The sequence below is a fragment of the Taudactylus pleione genome, unplaced genomic scaffold, assembly GCF_031769625.1.
Source record: "Taudactylus pleione unplaced genomic scaffold, aTauple2 ptg000278l, whole genome shotgun sequence".
NCBI classification, from domain to species: domain Eukaryota; kingdom Metazoa; phylum Chordata; class Amphibia; order Anura; family Myobatrachidae; genus Taudactylus; species Taudactylus pleione.
Window position 1 is genome coordinate 4,447,204 of NW_028284680.1, and position 16,559 is coordinate 4,463,762.

General features: G+C 47.2%; 1 protein-coding gene across 1 annotated transcript in view; it reads right to left on the bottom strand.

The window, feature by feature from the left end:
- Nucleotides 1-16,559, bottom strand: part of LOC148513492 (high affinity cGMP-specific 3',5'-cyclic phosphodiesterase 9A-like) — a 44,979-nt gene extending 28,420 nt beyond the window's left edge. The window contains exons 1-4 of the mRNA XM_088481824.1: nucleotides 16,491-16,559; nucleotides 6,357-6,523; nucleotides 6,212-6,255; nucleotides 5,957-6,011 (exon numbers count right to left, since the gene is read on the bottom strand). Coding sequence (XP_088337950.1) covers nucleotides 5,957-6,011; nucleotides 6,212-6,255; nucleotides 6,357-6,523; nucleotides 16,491-16,559 — 335 coding nt within the window. The remainder of the gene's footprint in view (nucleotides 1-5,956; nucleotides 6,012-6,211; nucleotides 6,256-6,356; nucleotides 6,524-16,490) is intronic.

Here is a 16,559-nt window from a genome sequence, read left to right on the forward strand (position 1 = left end):
ACCTGCTAGAGGGGGGCTTAGAAGAGCCCCTGAAGTTTCTTCATTGCAGCTGTGGCTGCACATCTGGATGTACAGCATGGACAGTCAGTACTGACGTCCATGCTGTCTTCCCTACACCCCCGCCGGTACCAGAATGCCGGTACCGATCCGGGGATGCTGGTAAGCATCTGGGGTCACAGCTAGCGGTGACCCCAGATGTTTGGGACCATGGCCGGATCTAAGGGGGACAAAGGTAAGCAGCAGAGGTCCCGCGGTGGGACCCTGCTGAACATGGTCCAAAAGTCCCCAGGCAGGGGGCTCCCTAGGGACTGGCTGCAGCGTGGAGCCAGGTATTAACCTGCGCTTCCACTACCCCCCTGGGACAGCCGACCGCGGCACAGCGGTAGCGCTGCGGCGTCCCAGGGGTTAAATGCATGCCAGGGGAGCGCGCCTTCCCTGTCTCACAGCCGGCACCTCCCCCGCTGCACACAGCCCTCTCTGCACACGCTGACTGTCCCTGTGGCAGCGCTCCTCCCCCAGGCCAGCCTCCTCTATGCTCCTCGGTGGCCATCTTCAGTAACGTATGGTGAACGCTGCTGGAAGCCTAAGATCTGAGAGCATCGTGGTCTGGGTCCCCCTGCATACCTCTCCTCTGCTTGGTCAGGTTTGTGTATGCAGCACTGTGTCCTACCAGACTCTGTGTAGTTGAGTATCAGCGCTGATAGTGCAGGATTTATTTTTCTTTGCATTGTATGTGACTGTGCTAGCGCTGCTACCTGTACTTTTACTTTCATTACTGTCAGCCTTATCACTGTCCCTGTTCTTTCTGCTAAAGCCCTTGCGGTGCGGTGCTTGCAGGGTGGTCTCTCGCTATACTAACAAGTATTGTGAGAGGGGTCACATACTTTCTGCCATCATGTCTGAGAGTAACTTTCCTCTCCAGCTTCAGAGTACTACGTGTAAAGTACCTATAGCGGAGGGGGAGGGTAGCGCGGAGGGGCTATGCCGGCAGTGTTTTTTATTGGCGCAGCCAATTACGGTCACAGCACCGGTACAGAAGCCGCCCTGGGCTTGTTTCGCCAAAGCGCTTACAACCCTGGTGGGCCAGTTAGCTCCGCAGCCTGCGTTCTCACAGATGGGATTGTCCCAGCAATCAGTGGTGTCGTCACCCATGCAGGGTTTCCCGAGGCAATTGATGGTACCCCACAGTCTCCCTATTTCCCCTCCCCCGGTCTCTCAGGAGCCTGCGTGGGTTAATTCCCTGACTAGTTCTGTACAGCACTTGTCGGACGTGTTACAAGGGGAGTCTGTGTTGCGGCCACATAAGCGGCCGGTGGCGTCTCTGTCTACTCCTTATGAGGATGACGACGTAACGTCTGATGATGGGGAGATTCTGGATCTTACCGACCAGGAACTTCTCCATACTAAGGAGGCGGACGCTAGGTCCAAGGTGTATATTCCTGGACTTACTCGGGCAGTCCGCACAGCTTTGGTGATTGAGGACGAAGATCCTCCGGTGTACAAATCTAAATATGCCTTTTTTAAGGATGTTAAAGGTGACGCCACAGTGTTTCCTCTTTCGGGTCAGTTGGTGGACCATTTAGAGGAGGCGTGGAAACAGCCTGGCAAATGGTACCAGCCGCAGAGGCATTTGGCGGTGGCTTATCCGTTCGCAGATAATTATTTTTCTAAGTGGGATTCCCCTCCACAGGTGGATTCTCATGTGACACGCCTGGTCCGTAGTGCTACGTTGCCCATGCCCTCCATGTCTTCCCTTAAGGATGCTACGGACCGCAAGGTGGAGATCTGCCTAAAGTCCGTTTATTCCCTTGCGGGGGGGGGCAGCTAGGCCGGCTATAGCCATTTGCTGGGTTGCCAGAGCTATGGAGCGCAGGGCTGACACTTTGGAGGCGTCCTTCGATTCCGACTGTTCGGCTGAACAGATGGAGTTGATCGGCAATCTCCGGGACTTGGCCACTTATATCAACGAAGCGGCCTTGGATATCAGTACCCTGGCGTCTCGCATTTCTTCGGCAGCTGTTGCTGCTCGTCGCACCTTATGGTTGCGATCTTGGAAGGCGGACGCTGATTCCAAAAAGGGCTTGGAAGCGTTGCCTTTTAACTGAGAAGTTCTATTTGGTCCGGACCTGGACAAAATTGTAGCCACACTGGCGGCAGCCAAATCGGCATGTCTCCCGTCTGCTGCAGTTCCTTCCGGTTCAGGTACTTCGTCCTTTCGGCCTTATAGGGCCCAGGGTGGGAGACCCTACGGTCCATCATTCTGGCGCTGGAACCTGAGGACTACATGGTGTCATTGGACATACAGGACACTTACCTGCATGTCCCTATTCTTTTACGCCATTAGCAGTTCCTCAGGTTTGCAATCCGCAGCGAACACTTTCAGTTCCGGGCGTTACCTTTTGGCATGGCGACAGCACCACGTGTTTTCACCAAGGTGATGGCGGTCATGGCGGCTTCCCTGCGGCTGCAGGGAGTCTGCATGTTGCCGTATTTGGACGACCTTCTCTTAGTGGCAGGATCTCCGGAGCTCCTTCTACGCCACTTGGACCTGACCATTGCGGTACTGCAACGGCACGGCTGGTTAATAAACTGGCAGAAGTCCACCCTGATCCCGTCTCAGCAGATTCTGCACCTCGGAGCCTTATTGGACTCCGGACAGCGAAGGATCTTTGTGACGGGGGAAAAGATCTCTGCCTTGCAGTCGAGGGTGCACAGTTGTCTGCAGAGCCGCCGGGTGTCTCTGCACTCGGCAATGAGGTTACTGGGCTCCATCGTGTCGGTATTCGACATGGTGGAATATGCCCAGTTTCACTCCAGACCTCTGCAGCACCTGATCCTGTCCAAATGGAATGGACTGCCTCAGAGTCTAAAGTCCCAGACGATGGTGCTCACTCCGGAGGTTCGCCTGTCCCTAGCCTGGTGGTTGCAGACGACCCATCTCAACAAGGGTCGTCCGTTCTGGGTGGCGAATTGGGTCCTGTTAACAACGGACGCCAGTCTTCGGGGCTGGGGAGCAGTCTCGGGTCCACACTTGTTCCAGGGCAAGTGGACTCAGGCAGAAACAGAGCTTCCGATAAACATTCTGGAGCTCCGCGCGGTGTTTAATGCCCTCCGACAGGCACATCAGGTTCTCCAAGGTCACCCAGTGCAGGTCCAGTTGGACAACGCTACCACCGTGGCCTACATAAATCGGCAAGGAGGAACCCGAAGTCGGGCGGCTCTCGTAGAGGTGTCCCGAATCCTGGTATGGGCGGAGCGCAATCTCCCGGTCATATCAGCAGTCTTCATCCCGGGAGTGCTAAACTGGGAGGAGGACTGTCTCAGTCGCCAGGACGTTCATCCGGGGGAATGGTCCCTGCACCCAGACGTTTTTCAACTGCTGGTGGACAGGTGGGGTCTTCCAGAGATCGACCTCATGGCGTCCCGGCACAACAACAAGTTGCCGGTGTACGGGTCTCGCACAAGAGACGAAGAGGTGGATGCTCTGTCCGTCCGGTGGACGTTCCGGTTCGCTTATCTGTTCCCTCCGTTTTCCCTTCTTCCACGAGTAATCCGGAAATTCAAACAGGAGGGAGGGACGTTTCTGTTGATAGCTCCCGCATGGCCCAGACGGCACTGGTTCTCAGACTTTTGGGGTCTGTCCGTGGACAGTCCTCTGCGGTTGCTGCTACGACCGGACCTTCTGTCACAGGGTCCTTGTCTTCACCCGGACCTGACTCTGCTGTCTTTGACGGCGTGGCTGTTGAGACGGCCATGTTAAGGTCCAGGGGGTTTTCCAGCTCTGTAGTGCGAACCATGCTAAGAGCTCGGAAACAGTCTTCCGCGAGAATATACCATCGCGTGTGGCATACGTTCTTCCGGTGGTGTCGACCGAGAGGTTATGCACCGCGGGAGTTTCGTCTGTCTAGAGTGCTAGCCTTTCTACAAGCGGGACTAGACCATGGGCTTCGCCTTGCTTCTTTGAAGGTGCAGGTATCTGCCCTGTCTGTCTGGTTTCATCGTAGATTGCTACAATCCCTGATGTGTGCACCTTTATGCAAGGTGTTCTGCGCATTCAGCCACCCTTTGTTCCACCTGTGGCGCCTTGGGATTTGGCTGTGGTCCTGAGGGCTCTCCAGGGACTGCCTTTTGAACCACTGGGCTCAGTGGATCTTAAATGGCTAACAGCTAAGACTGTTTTCCTTCTGGCCATACCTTCGGCCAGACGTGTTTCTGATTTAGGGGCTCTCTCTTGTAGACCCCCTTTCTTGATTTTTCATGGGAACAGGGCAGTGCTGCGCACTCGTCCTGAATTTCTTCCCAAAGTTGTTTCCCAGTTTCATGTTAACGAGGAAATAGTTGTACCGGCTTTTAACTCACCCGGCCTTTCAGTGGGTGAAGCCACTTTGGATGTTGTGCGGGCCTTAAGGACTTATGTTGACCGCACTTCTTCGTTTAGGGAGTCAGACGCCTTGTTTGTTATCTATGGCTTCCGTAAAAAGGGTTGGCCTGCTTCAAAGCAAACTTTGGCAGCCTGGATCCGTATGGCGATTTCAGAAGCTTATCTTCATGAAGGCCTGCCGGTTCCTCCTTCTGTGAAGGCTCATTCCACTAGGTCTGTGGGTCCTTCGTGGGCAGCTCGACGTGGTGCCTCTGCAGACCAGATCTGCAAGGCGGCCACGTGGTCCTCTGTCCATACCTTTGTGAGGTATTACGCGTTTGACACCTTTGCCTCTCAGGATGCTTCCTTCGGGCAGCAGATTCTCCTTTCAGCACAGGAGCGTCCCCACCCTTGAAGGATACTGCTTTGGGACATCCCCAAGGTATCCTGTGGATACCCTATGGACCCTGAAGTAGAAAATATGAGATATGGTAAGAACTTACCCTTGTTATCTCTATTTCTACGAAGTCCATAGGGTTCCACAGGACTCCCGCCCTGTCGCACCTGTGCTGCAGATGGGCTTTACTCTGGTCACCGGTTTTTCCATCTCCCTCTGGTGAGAATGTGATTCTTGTGTGTGTCCAGATCTTTTTTCTCTCTCTTCCTTCTCCTCCTCCGGCCTATGGCTTGGTACGTAACTGAGATGCCTTGGCTCGGGGGTGGGGTATAGGAGGGGGACCCTAGTGCATCCTGGGAGGCTGAAAACTTAACTCTATGGTGCCCGATGCCTGACGTCATCACCTATACCCAAAGTATCCTGTGGAACCCTATGGACTTCGTAGAAATAGAGATAACAAGGGTAAGTTCTTACCATATCTCATATTATATCTAATGGACGAGGTTACCTTGTGTCTCCAAGCCCTGACGGTACTAAATTAACATGTGAATTCCCCTAATCCACCTTATATACATGGTATATTCTACCATCAGTATAATAACGCATACACGAGTCACCATACTACCCACTAAACCCCAGATCTCCTCTAACCCCTGTGACCTGCGCCCTTGTTGGTGCTCGACCCTTCTGCACTCCAAGCTTTCAGTTTGTACATCTGTATTACACTGTGCAGTGCTGCAAACAAAGGCCTAGACCAGAGGTTCCCAAACGTGGTTCTCAAGGCTCCCCAACAGTTCAGGTTTTAGAGATATCCATGAATGAGCATAGCTGGTTAGAGTCAAATTGACTGAGGTATTAATAAGTCACCTGTGCTCAACCATGGATATCTCCAAAACCTGGACTGTTGGGGAGGCTTGAGGACCGCGTTTGGGAACCTCTGGCCTATACTCTGTCTGGTGTAGCCAGCAATGGGCACCCCGGGCAACATTCACTCTAAACCTAAAATCAGGTAGCACCCAATGCTAGTCACTTGGGCCACAACACAGTGAAATGCGTCAGTTATCAGACTGGCAGGTGTGACTCAGTGAGATACACTGTACCTACTGGGAAAACTCTTCTGTAACTTGGGAAACAACACAGTGAAACGCGTCAGTTAATCAGACTGGCAGGTGTGACTCAGTGAGATACACTGTACCTACCGGGAAAACTCTTCTGTAACTTGGGACAAGAGAGTCTGGAATCCATCTTCCTTTTCTGAAAATGTAAAGAATAGTTTGGATTAATCTTTAGAACTACAAATGTGCCCCTTATATTATCACACCACCCCCATTTCCTTTTTCTCCCAGACCCCCTTTTTTAAAATTTTCTACAAATGAGACTGATTAAGTCGTGTTCTAGTAGTGCAGCCATTAGGATGTGCCAATGGCTTCCCCCACAGACCTGACCATACAGACCTGGTCCCTGAGCCACAGCTTGGGAGATGATCCGATATGGGGAACTGAAATAAGTACAAATATATCAATTAGTTGGTAACAGGTATTTGATCTGCTCAGAGAGACGCACATTGTGTCACATGGGGGCACTGGGGTAAGTACTTACGTCTTACAGTTGGTAGGAATAGTGTGGTCGGTGGCAATGATTGTACCTTTTTTGTCAACAAGGACAATGAGCGTCTGCCTTTGAGTAGGAAACAATAGACATGTAAGACACGCATGTAGAGAATTACATGTAGGTCTCTCCTGACGGTAATTGTATAATATAACATACTGCAATGTACAAGAAACAGAGGGTGGTCCATAAGTGTGGAAACACCCTTATAAAAAAGAAATGAGTATGGAAATATGAATCCAGTTTCTACACATGTGATATGAGAGTGGGGAAAAACTTTTTAGGGTATGTCACCAGTATGGTGGCCATCTTGAAGTCGGCCATCTTGAATGCAACTCTAATTTTTTTAGTTGGGAAGGTAGTCATGTGACACACAACAGATGCAGACTTTCATAAGAAAAACAATGGTGCTCTTCGATTTAACGCATCTTTTATTCATTCACGAAATTTTGACTGACAATGACACTAACACTAACAGAACGTGTTGAGATGCTCCTGCTATCTGGAGAATGAAGCACACGTGTTAGTGCAAATGATTTCAATCAATGTCACCCAAATAGGTCACCGGTTACTCACAGTGCAGTTGCCAAACTCCTTGCCAAATGTAAGGAAACCGGATCAGTTGCAGATAAACCAAAAAGTGGACAAACAAAAACTGTTACAGATGAAGCAACAACAACTGCTGGCGTAATTTTCATAGACCCCAGAACGTAGCACTCGCCGTCTGTCTCCTGAATGTGGGGTTAGTTGTGCGGCCATTTGATAATTGTGGCTACACATAAATGGCTCCCCTACAACACCTGACTGAGGATGACCCAGACCGTCGGGTGGAGTTTGTACACTAGGTAACACACAGCACCTTCAGCTGAACCCTCATTTCCCACACCAGGTATTGTTTAGTGATAAGACAAATTTCTTCGCCAATGGTGAGATAAGCAAACAGAACCACAGGTACTGGTCAGAGACAAACCCTCACTGGATGGGGCCTGTAGGCTTGTAGCCTCGGCAGAACAGTTGGTAGGGTGTGTGGGGTACCCGTATTGTGGGACCATTCTCATTGATGGAACAGTAACAGCAGCACGTTACAAGGGGTTGTTAGATGAAGAGATTTTTCTGTTATTATTATCAGAGGATGGGTTATATCCTAATTTCTTACAGCAAGATGGTGGCCCCCTCATTATGGACTCATTGTCAGGGAATATCCTGATGTGCAGTTTCCCCCTATGGTGGATTGACCGTAGAGGTCCAGTCCAGTGGCCACCAAGATCCCCAGATTTACTAGCGTTGGATTCTATCTGTGGGGTCACCTGAAGGAACATGTTTATGCTGTGACGATATTAGATCGTTATCATCTGCAACAAAGAATTGTTGATGCTTGTGCTCAGATTCAGCCAGACATGTTGGTTAAGGTCCATCAGGAATGGGAAAAACCTTAACACTGCAACAGGGTGGACAGTACTTCCAACATATCCTATAAACTATGTTAAAACCCGAGAATGATTAAAAATACATTACAACGAGGAACACCATTGTTTTTCTTTTGAAATTCTGCATTTGTCACATGACTACCTTCCCAATTAAAAAATGAGAATTGCATCCAAGATGGCCAACTTCGAGATGGCCGCCATACAGGTGACATACCCTAAAAAGTTTTCCCCCACTCCCATATCATGTGTGTAGACACTGGATTAATATTTCCTTACTCATTTCCTTTTTATAAGGGTGTTTCCACACTAATGGACCACCCTGTGTAAGTGACATAGCAGAATCCTGAGGAATAAACCAAACGACAGATGTGACAGAACAGATAAATGATTTGTCTCAGTATAATTAGTGAAATGAACATTTACACAGGAACGTTACCAGGGCAGGCCAGCGCTTGTGCTCAGAATCTGTTTTATCTCACTCGTGCTGCTCTGCTGGCTGAAAATGATCTGTAAAACCAGATACCACCATTATTAACATAAATCACAGAATAACAATGTACAGGGGGTCATGGGTCAGTCTTGCGGACACACAGATGGCACAGGACAGTCTATATAAGCTATGGATGGTCAGAAGGTAGCAGGTCAGTCTGTATGACACACAGCTGGCACATGACAGTCTATATAATCTATGGATGGTCAGAGGGGTCACAGGTCAGTCTGTATGATACACACAGATGGCACAGGACAGTCTATATAATCTATGGATGGTCAGAGGGTCACAGGTCAGTCTGTATGACACACAGATGGCACAGGACAGTCTATATAAGCTATGGATGGTCAGAAGGTAGCAGGTCAGTCTGTATGACACAGATGGCACAGGACAGTCTATATAAGCTATGGATGGTCAGAGGGTCACAGGTCAGTCTGTATGACACACAGATGGCACAGGACAGTCTATATAAGCTATGGATGGTCAGAGGGTCACAGGTCAGTCTGTATGACACACAGATGGCACAGGACAGTCTATATAATCTATGGATGGTCACAGGTCAGTCTGTATGACACACAGATGGCACAGGACAGTCTATATAAGCTATGGATGGTCAGAGGGGTCACAGGTCAGTCTGTATGACACACAGATGGCACAGGACAGTCTATATAAGCTATGGATGGTCAGAGGGTCACAGGTCAGTCTGTATGACACACAGATGGCACAGGACAGTCTATATAAGCTATGGATGGTCAGAGGGGTCACATGTCAGTCTGTATGACACACAGATGGCACAGGACAGTCTATATAAGCTATGGATGGTCAGAGGGGTCACAGGTAACTGTATGACACACAGATGGCACAGGACAGTTTATATAAGCTATGGATGGTCAGAGGGGTCACAGGTCAGTCTGTATGACACACAGATGGCACAGGACAGTCTATATAAGCTATGGATGGTCAGAGGGTCACAGGTCAGTCTGTATGACACACAGATGGCACAGGACAGTCTATATAATCTATGGATGGTCACAGGTCAGTCTGTATGACACACAGATGGCACAGGACAATCTATATAAGCTATGGATGGTCAGAAGGCAGCAGGTCAGTCTGTATGACACAGATGGCACAGGACAGTCTATATAAGCTATGGATGGTCAGAGGGTCACAGGTCAGTCTGTATGACACACAGATGGCACAGGACAGTCTATATAATCTATGGATGGTCACAGGTCAGTCTGTATGACACACAGATGGCACAGGACAATCTATATAAGCTATGGATGGTCAGAAGGCAGCAGGTCAGTCTGTATGACACAGATGGCACAGGACAGTCTATATAAGCTATGGATGGTCAGAGGGTCACAGGTCAGTCTGTATGACACACAGATGGCACAGGACAGTCTATATAATCTATGGATGGTCACAGGTCAGTCTGTATGACACACAGATGGCACAGGACAATCTATATAAGCTATGGATGGTCAGAAGGCAGCAGGTCAGTCTGTATGACACAGATGGCACAGGACAGTCTATATAAGCTATGGATGGTCAGAGGGTCACAGGTCAGTCTGTATGACACACAGATGGCGCAGGACAGTCTATAGTATACAGAGGACATTATATATGATACACAGAGGGTCAGAGGACAGATTATGCTATAAGGAGGTCACAGGTCAGTCTATACTATACAGAGGACATTATATATGATACATGGGGTCAGAGGACAGACTATGCTATAAGGAGGTCACAGGTCAGTCTATACTATACAGAGGACATTATATATGATACACAGAGGGTCAGAGGACAGATTATGCTATAAGGAGGTCACAGGTCAGTCTATAGTATACAGTGGACATTATATATGATACACAGGGGGTCAGAGGACAGACTATGCTATAAGGAGGTCGCAGGTCAGTCTATAGTATACAGAGGACATTATATATGATACACAGGGGGTCAGAGGACAGATTATGCTATAAGGAGGTCGCAGGTCAGTCTATAGTATACAGAGGACATTATATATGATACACAGAGGGTCAGAGGACAGATTATGCTATAAGGAGGTCGCAGGACAGTCTATAGTATACAGAGGACATTATATATGATACACAGAGGGTCAGAGGACAGATTATGCTATAAGACGGTCACAGGTCAGTCTATACTATACAGAGGACATTATATATGATACATGGGGTCAGAGGACAGACTATGCTATAAGGAGGTCACAGGTCAGTCTATACTATACAGAGGACATTATATATGATACACAGAGGGTCAGAGGACAGATTATGCTATATGGAGGTCACAGGTCAGTCTATAGTATACAGTGGACATTATATATGATACACAGGGGGTCAGTCTATAGTATACAGAGGACATTATATATGATACACAGAGGGTCAGAGGACAGATTATGCTATAAGGAGGTCACAGGTCAGTCTATATTATACAGAGGACATTATATATGATACACAGAGGGTCAGAGGACAGATTATGCTATAAGGAGGTCACAGGTCAGTCTATAGTATACAGAGGACATTATATATGATACACAGAGGGTCAGAGGACAGATTATGCTATAAGGAGGTCACAGGTCAGTCTATAGTATACAGAGGACATTATATATGATACACAGGGGGTCAGTCTATATTATACAGAGAACATTATATATGATACACAGAGGGTCAGAGGACAGATTATGCTATAAGGAGGTCACAGGTCAGTCTATAGTATACAGAGGACATTATATATTATACACAGAGGGTCAGAGGACAGATTATGCTATAAGGAGGTCACAGGTCAGTCTATATTATACAGAGGACATTATATATGATAGACAGGGGGTCAGAGGACAGACTATGCTATAAGGAGGTCACAGGTCAGTCTATACTATAGAGATGACATTATATATTATACACAGAGGGTCAGAGGACAGATTATGCTATAAGGAGGTCACAGGTCAGTCTATATTATAGAGAGGACATTATATATGATACACAGAGGGTCAGAGGACAGATTATGCTATAAGGAGGTCATAGGTCAGTCTATAGTATACAGAGGACATTATATATGATACACGGAGGGTCAGAGGACAGATTATGCTATAAGAAGGTCACAGGTCAGTCTATACTATACAGAGGACATTATATATGATACACAGAGGGTCAGAGGACAGATTATGCTATAAGGTGGTCACAGGTCAGTCTATAGTATACAGAGGACATTATATATGATACACAGGGGGTCAGTCTAGTATACAGAGGACATTATGTATGGTACATGGAGGGTCAGAGGACAGACTATGCTATAAGGAGGTCACAGGTCAGTCTATACTATACAGAGGACATTATATATGATACACAGAGGGTCAGAGGACAGATTATGCTATAAGGAGGTCACAGGTCAGTCTATAGTATACAGTGGACATTATATATGATACACAGGGGGTCAGAGGACAGACTATGCTATAAGGAGGTCGCAGGTCAGTCTATAGTATACAGAGGACATTATATATGATACACAGAGGGTCAGAGGACAGATTATGCTATAAGAAGGTCACAGGTCAGTCTATACTATACAGAGGACATTATATATGATACATGGGGTCAGAGGACAGACTATGCTATAAGGAGGTCACAGGTCAGTCTATACTATACAGAGGACATTATATATGATACACAGAGGGTCAGAGGACAGATTATGCTATATGGAGGTCACAGGTCAGTCTATAGTATACAGTGGACATTATATATGATACACAGGGGGTCAGTCTATAGTATACAGAGGACATTATATATGATACACAGAGGGTCAGAGGACAGATTATGCTATAAGGAGGTCACAGGTCAGTCTATATTATACAGAGGACATTATATATGATACACAGAGGGTCAGAGGACAGATTATGCTATAAGGAGGTCACAGGTCAGTCTATAGTATACAGAGGACATTATATATGATACACAGAGGGTCAGAGGACAGATTATGCTATAAGGAGGTCACAGGTCAGTCTATAGTATACAGAGGACATTATATATGATACACAGGGGGTCAGTCTATATTATACAGAGGACATTATATATGATACACAGAGGGTCAGAGGACAGATTATGCTATAAGGAGGTCACAGGTCAGTCTATAGTATACAGAGGACATTATATATTATACACAGAGGGTCAGAGGACAGATTATGCTATAAGGAGGTCACAGGTCAGTCTATATTATACAGAGGACATTATATATGATAGACAGGGGGTCAGAGGACAGACTATGCTATAAGGAGGTCACAGGTCAGTCTATACTATAGAGATGACATTATATATTATACACAGAGGGTCAGAGGACAGATTATGCTATAAGGAGGTCACAGGTCAGTCTATATTATAGAGAGGACATTATATATGATACACAGAGGGTCAGAGGACAGATTATGCTATAAGGAGGTCACAGGTCAGTCTATATTATACAGAGGACATTATAAATGATACACAGAGGGTCAGAGGACAGATTATGCTATAAGGAGGTCACAGGTCAGTCTATATTATACAGAGGACATTATATATGATACACAGAGGGTCAGAGGACAGATTATGCTATAAGGAGGTCACAGGTCAGTCTATAGTATACAGAGGACATTATATATGATACATGGGGTCAGAGGACAGACTATGCTATAAGGAGGTCACAGGTCAGTCTATACTATACAGAGGACATTATATATGATACACATAGGGTCAGAGGACAGATTATGCTATAAGGAGGTCACAGGTCAGTCTATACTATACAGAGGACATTATATATGATACACAGGGGGTCAGAGGACAGACTATGCTATAAGGAGGTCACAGGTCAGTCTATAGTATACAGAGGACATTATATATGATACACAGGGGGTTAGTCTATATTATACAGAGGACATTATATATGATACACAGAGGGTCAGAGGACAGATTATGCTATAAGGAGGTCACAGGTCAGTCTATAGTATACAGAGGACATTATATATGATACACAGAGGGTCAGAGGACAGACTATGATATAAGGAGGTCACAGGTCAGTCTATAGTATACAGAGGACATTATGTATGGTACATGGAGGGTTAGAGATCAGACTATGCTATGAGGAGGTCACAGGTCAGTCTATAGTATACAGAGGACATTATATATGATACACAGGGGGTCAGAGGACAGACTATGCTATAAGGAGGTCACAGGTCAGTCTATAGTATACAGAGGACATTATATATGATACACAGGGGGTTAGTCTATATTATACAGAGGACATTATATATGATACACAGAGGGTCAGAGGACAGATTATGCTATAAGGAGGTCACAGGTCAGTCTATAGTATACAGAGGACATTATATATGATACACAGAGGGTCAGAGGACAGACTATGATATAAGGAGGTCACAGGTCAGTCTATAGTATACAGAGGACATTATGTATGGTACATGGAGGGTTAGAGATCAGACTATGCTATGAGGAGGTCACAGATCAGTCTATACTGGAAGAATATCAGAACACCCAATGGGATATGGGAGCTGGTGAATGAGCCCCACTGCCCATACAGAGATAGGCAATGCAGGGAGTAAGGATGAGAGACAGTACTGGAAAGTCATTGCCCTTGTCTGTTGAATACATGTTGTTTTGCGTGTTGCTGGGTGTACTAAGACATGGACATAACCGTGTGTCCACGGAATCCTCCTGTACGGAGTCCACAATGCAGGATAGCGGCGGTGTATTCCATCTATCACGCTTTGGGCCCGATTCTGAGATGGATGCAGAAACGGCTGCAGCCGCGTCTATTGGCGGACGCCCCTCTGCGACTTTATACAAATGCTGCTACATAGCCCATCCCTGGTGTCGGTGCGCACCTATAACATGTGCCAGGACTGAGACGCCCGCTGTCTGCCTCCGTACACCCTGGAAGTCCTGCTTCGTGCACCCTCTAAACGTGCGTCAGTCCCACGGCGGGTGCAGCTTCTGTGTCAGAGTACGGCCTCCTACGATAGCTGATGAGCGTCTCTGCGCAAAGCCACAGCCGACACGCCAATAACACGCACCACGTCCATGCATGCTCTAAGACACCCCCCTTTCCCCACCAGGGAGGGCCCATTACACCAATACACTTTAATGCAACTCTGTACGGACACAGGGCCTGATTCAGCAAGGATCGCGAGTGCAGAAACGCACGCACCCGGCTGATTGTTGTGCTCTGTGCATGCATCGCAGTGCGCGTGCCCGAAACAGCCACTGCGATCGGACTGTTGACAACGCACACCCATCGCATAGTGACTGACAGGAAGTACTTTTTGGGGGCAATGGTGACTGGCTGGGGGGTCGGCGAAACGCAGGCGTGTCAGTGTGTTTCATCGCCATTACAGGGCAGTGCATAATTAAGCCCCTGCGGCGGCATACGCAGCCTGACCTCTATATACAGACATGAGGTTTAGCAGTTTGTGAGTGAGGTCTGACCAGCCTTAATTGTGCGCGAGGCTCCGATGGTACCGATGTTTTAGCAGACTTGCAAGGTATTACGGATGTGAGTAAAGGGGAGTGGGCGTCTCTCTGTTGTGCTGCAACGGCATTGCGATCGCAGTCCTTTGCATAATTTCGCAGAACTGCGTACGCGCTTGCTGCCGCGATCGCATCAGCGATCCTTGCTAAATCAGGCCCACAATCGGGATGCTTGTATGGTAGCAAAAATTGCTCCACTACGGCCGACATCGGCGGTAAGAACGTCTCTGCACCAGGCCGTTTGGATCAGTTATTGCGAGTAGAGCGACGTTTGAATGTCCCCGGTGTGAATATCATTAGCAGTCACCTTGGATACTTCCCTATACATGGCAGTAAGGCACCTATCCGAGATAGTCAGCAGGATAATGAGCCGCGCCGCGAGACAAGGAAAATCCATGGATTGGCTACGAGGAAATAACCGCAAATTCGGTTTAATACAACGACCTCTCCAATCACCAGCTCTCAGCCTAATCATACGTCTGGGGTCTGAGATGGAACAAGCTATTCGGAAAGATCCGTCATCAGCGAAGACACAACAGCTATAAAACGCATAGCGGGGAGCGTTCCACGTCTCGTTTAATCCACGCCACAGTGAATACAGGCTGCATGGAGGCAAATGGTGGAGCAGCTCACAGTTAATTAAATAATCTGGCCACATGGTGAATTTTGGCCCTGATTCAGAGCCGCTCGTAAGCGGCCGCTCGTTCGTTCTGACCGATGTTCGCACATCTGCGCATGCGTACGGATTTTAATACGCTTGCACGAACCAGTCAGTGCGGCCGAAAATAGTTTGTTCGCTATATAGCGAATGCCTGCTATTTTGAGTGACAGAAGGAGGCGTATGTGGGTGGTAACAGGGGAAGGTGCTTGAAAACGGGGAGTGGAGATCCGAACGCAGGCGTGCTTAAAGGTCAAAACGGGCGTTTTAAGGAAGTGCATAATTAATACAGCAGCGTCATTGACCACGTCACTTGTTTTTTTTTTACTCAGAACTGCTCGCAAAATAGCGGTTGAAAAAACCAGCCACAAGAATAGCGAGCAGTTCATACGCTGTTCGATGTACTCGATTAATCTAATAAATAGCAGACATGACGTATGCTGCGAGCGGCAAGGGGCGTATTTTTCGAAATTACAACCGCAAGTTTTGCTCGCTCGTTCAGACTTAGAGGCGTGAACAGACCGCAATTAGCGAACGGTTCATTTGAATAGCCACCCCTTGTTTTAGAACGAACGACCGCAAATAGCGAGCGGCTCTGAATGAGGGCCTTTGTACGCTAAAATATTTTTTTTCCTGTTAACATTTACATATAAATGTTAAAAAGGATTTAAAAAAGAAAAAAAAGTGATTTAAAAAGTTCTGTGAAAAATTTGCACCATTTATTGTACAAATATCTTATAGGTGAAAAAAAAAAAAAAAATCTCACTGATTTTGTACAATTTTTATTGTGCCCCCAAAATATTAAATGTGTCCTGACTGTAAAAAAAAAAAAAAAAACCTGTTAATTTAAAAGTCGATGATTCTTTTTTTTTTTTTTTAGAGCAAAATATTATTTGTCTACTGTCATATTAGTAAATCCACTAGACATTAGCACCTCTCCATTTAAAATTTGGGGTATTTATTTTTGCGCCATTTTTTATGCCATCCGCACATTCAGAGAAGACCCTACAAATAGTCTGACCTTACCTTCTGGACCTTTCCGTCCACCTCCAGGAATATGGTCTTCTGCTTCTGGCCTGACGCCGCGGAACCCAT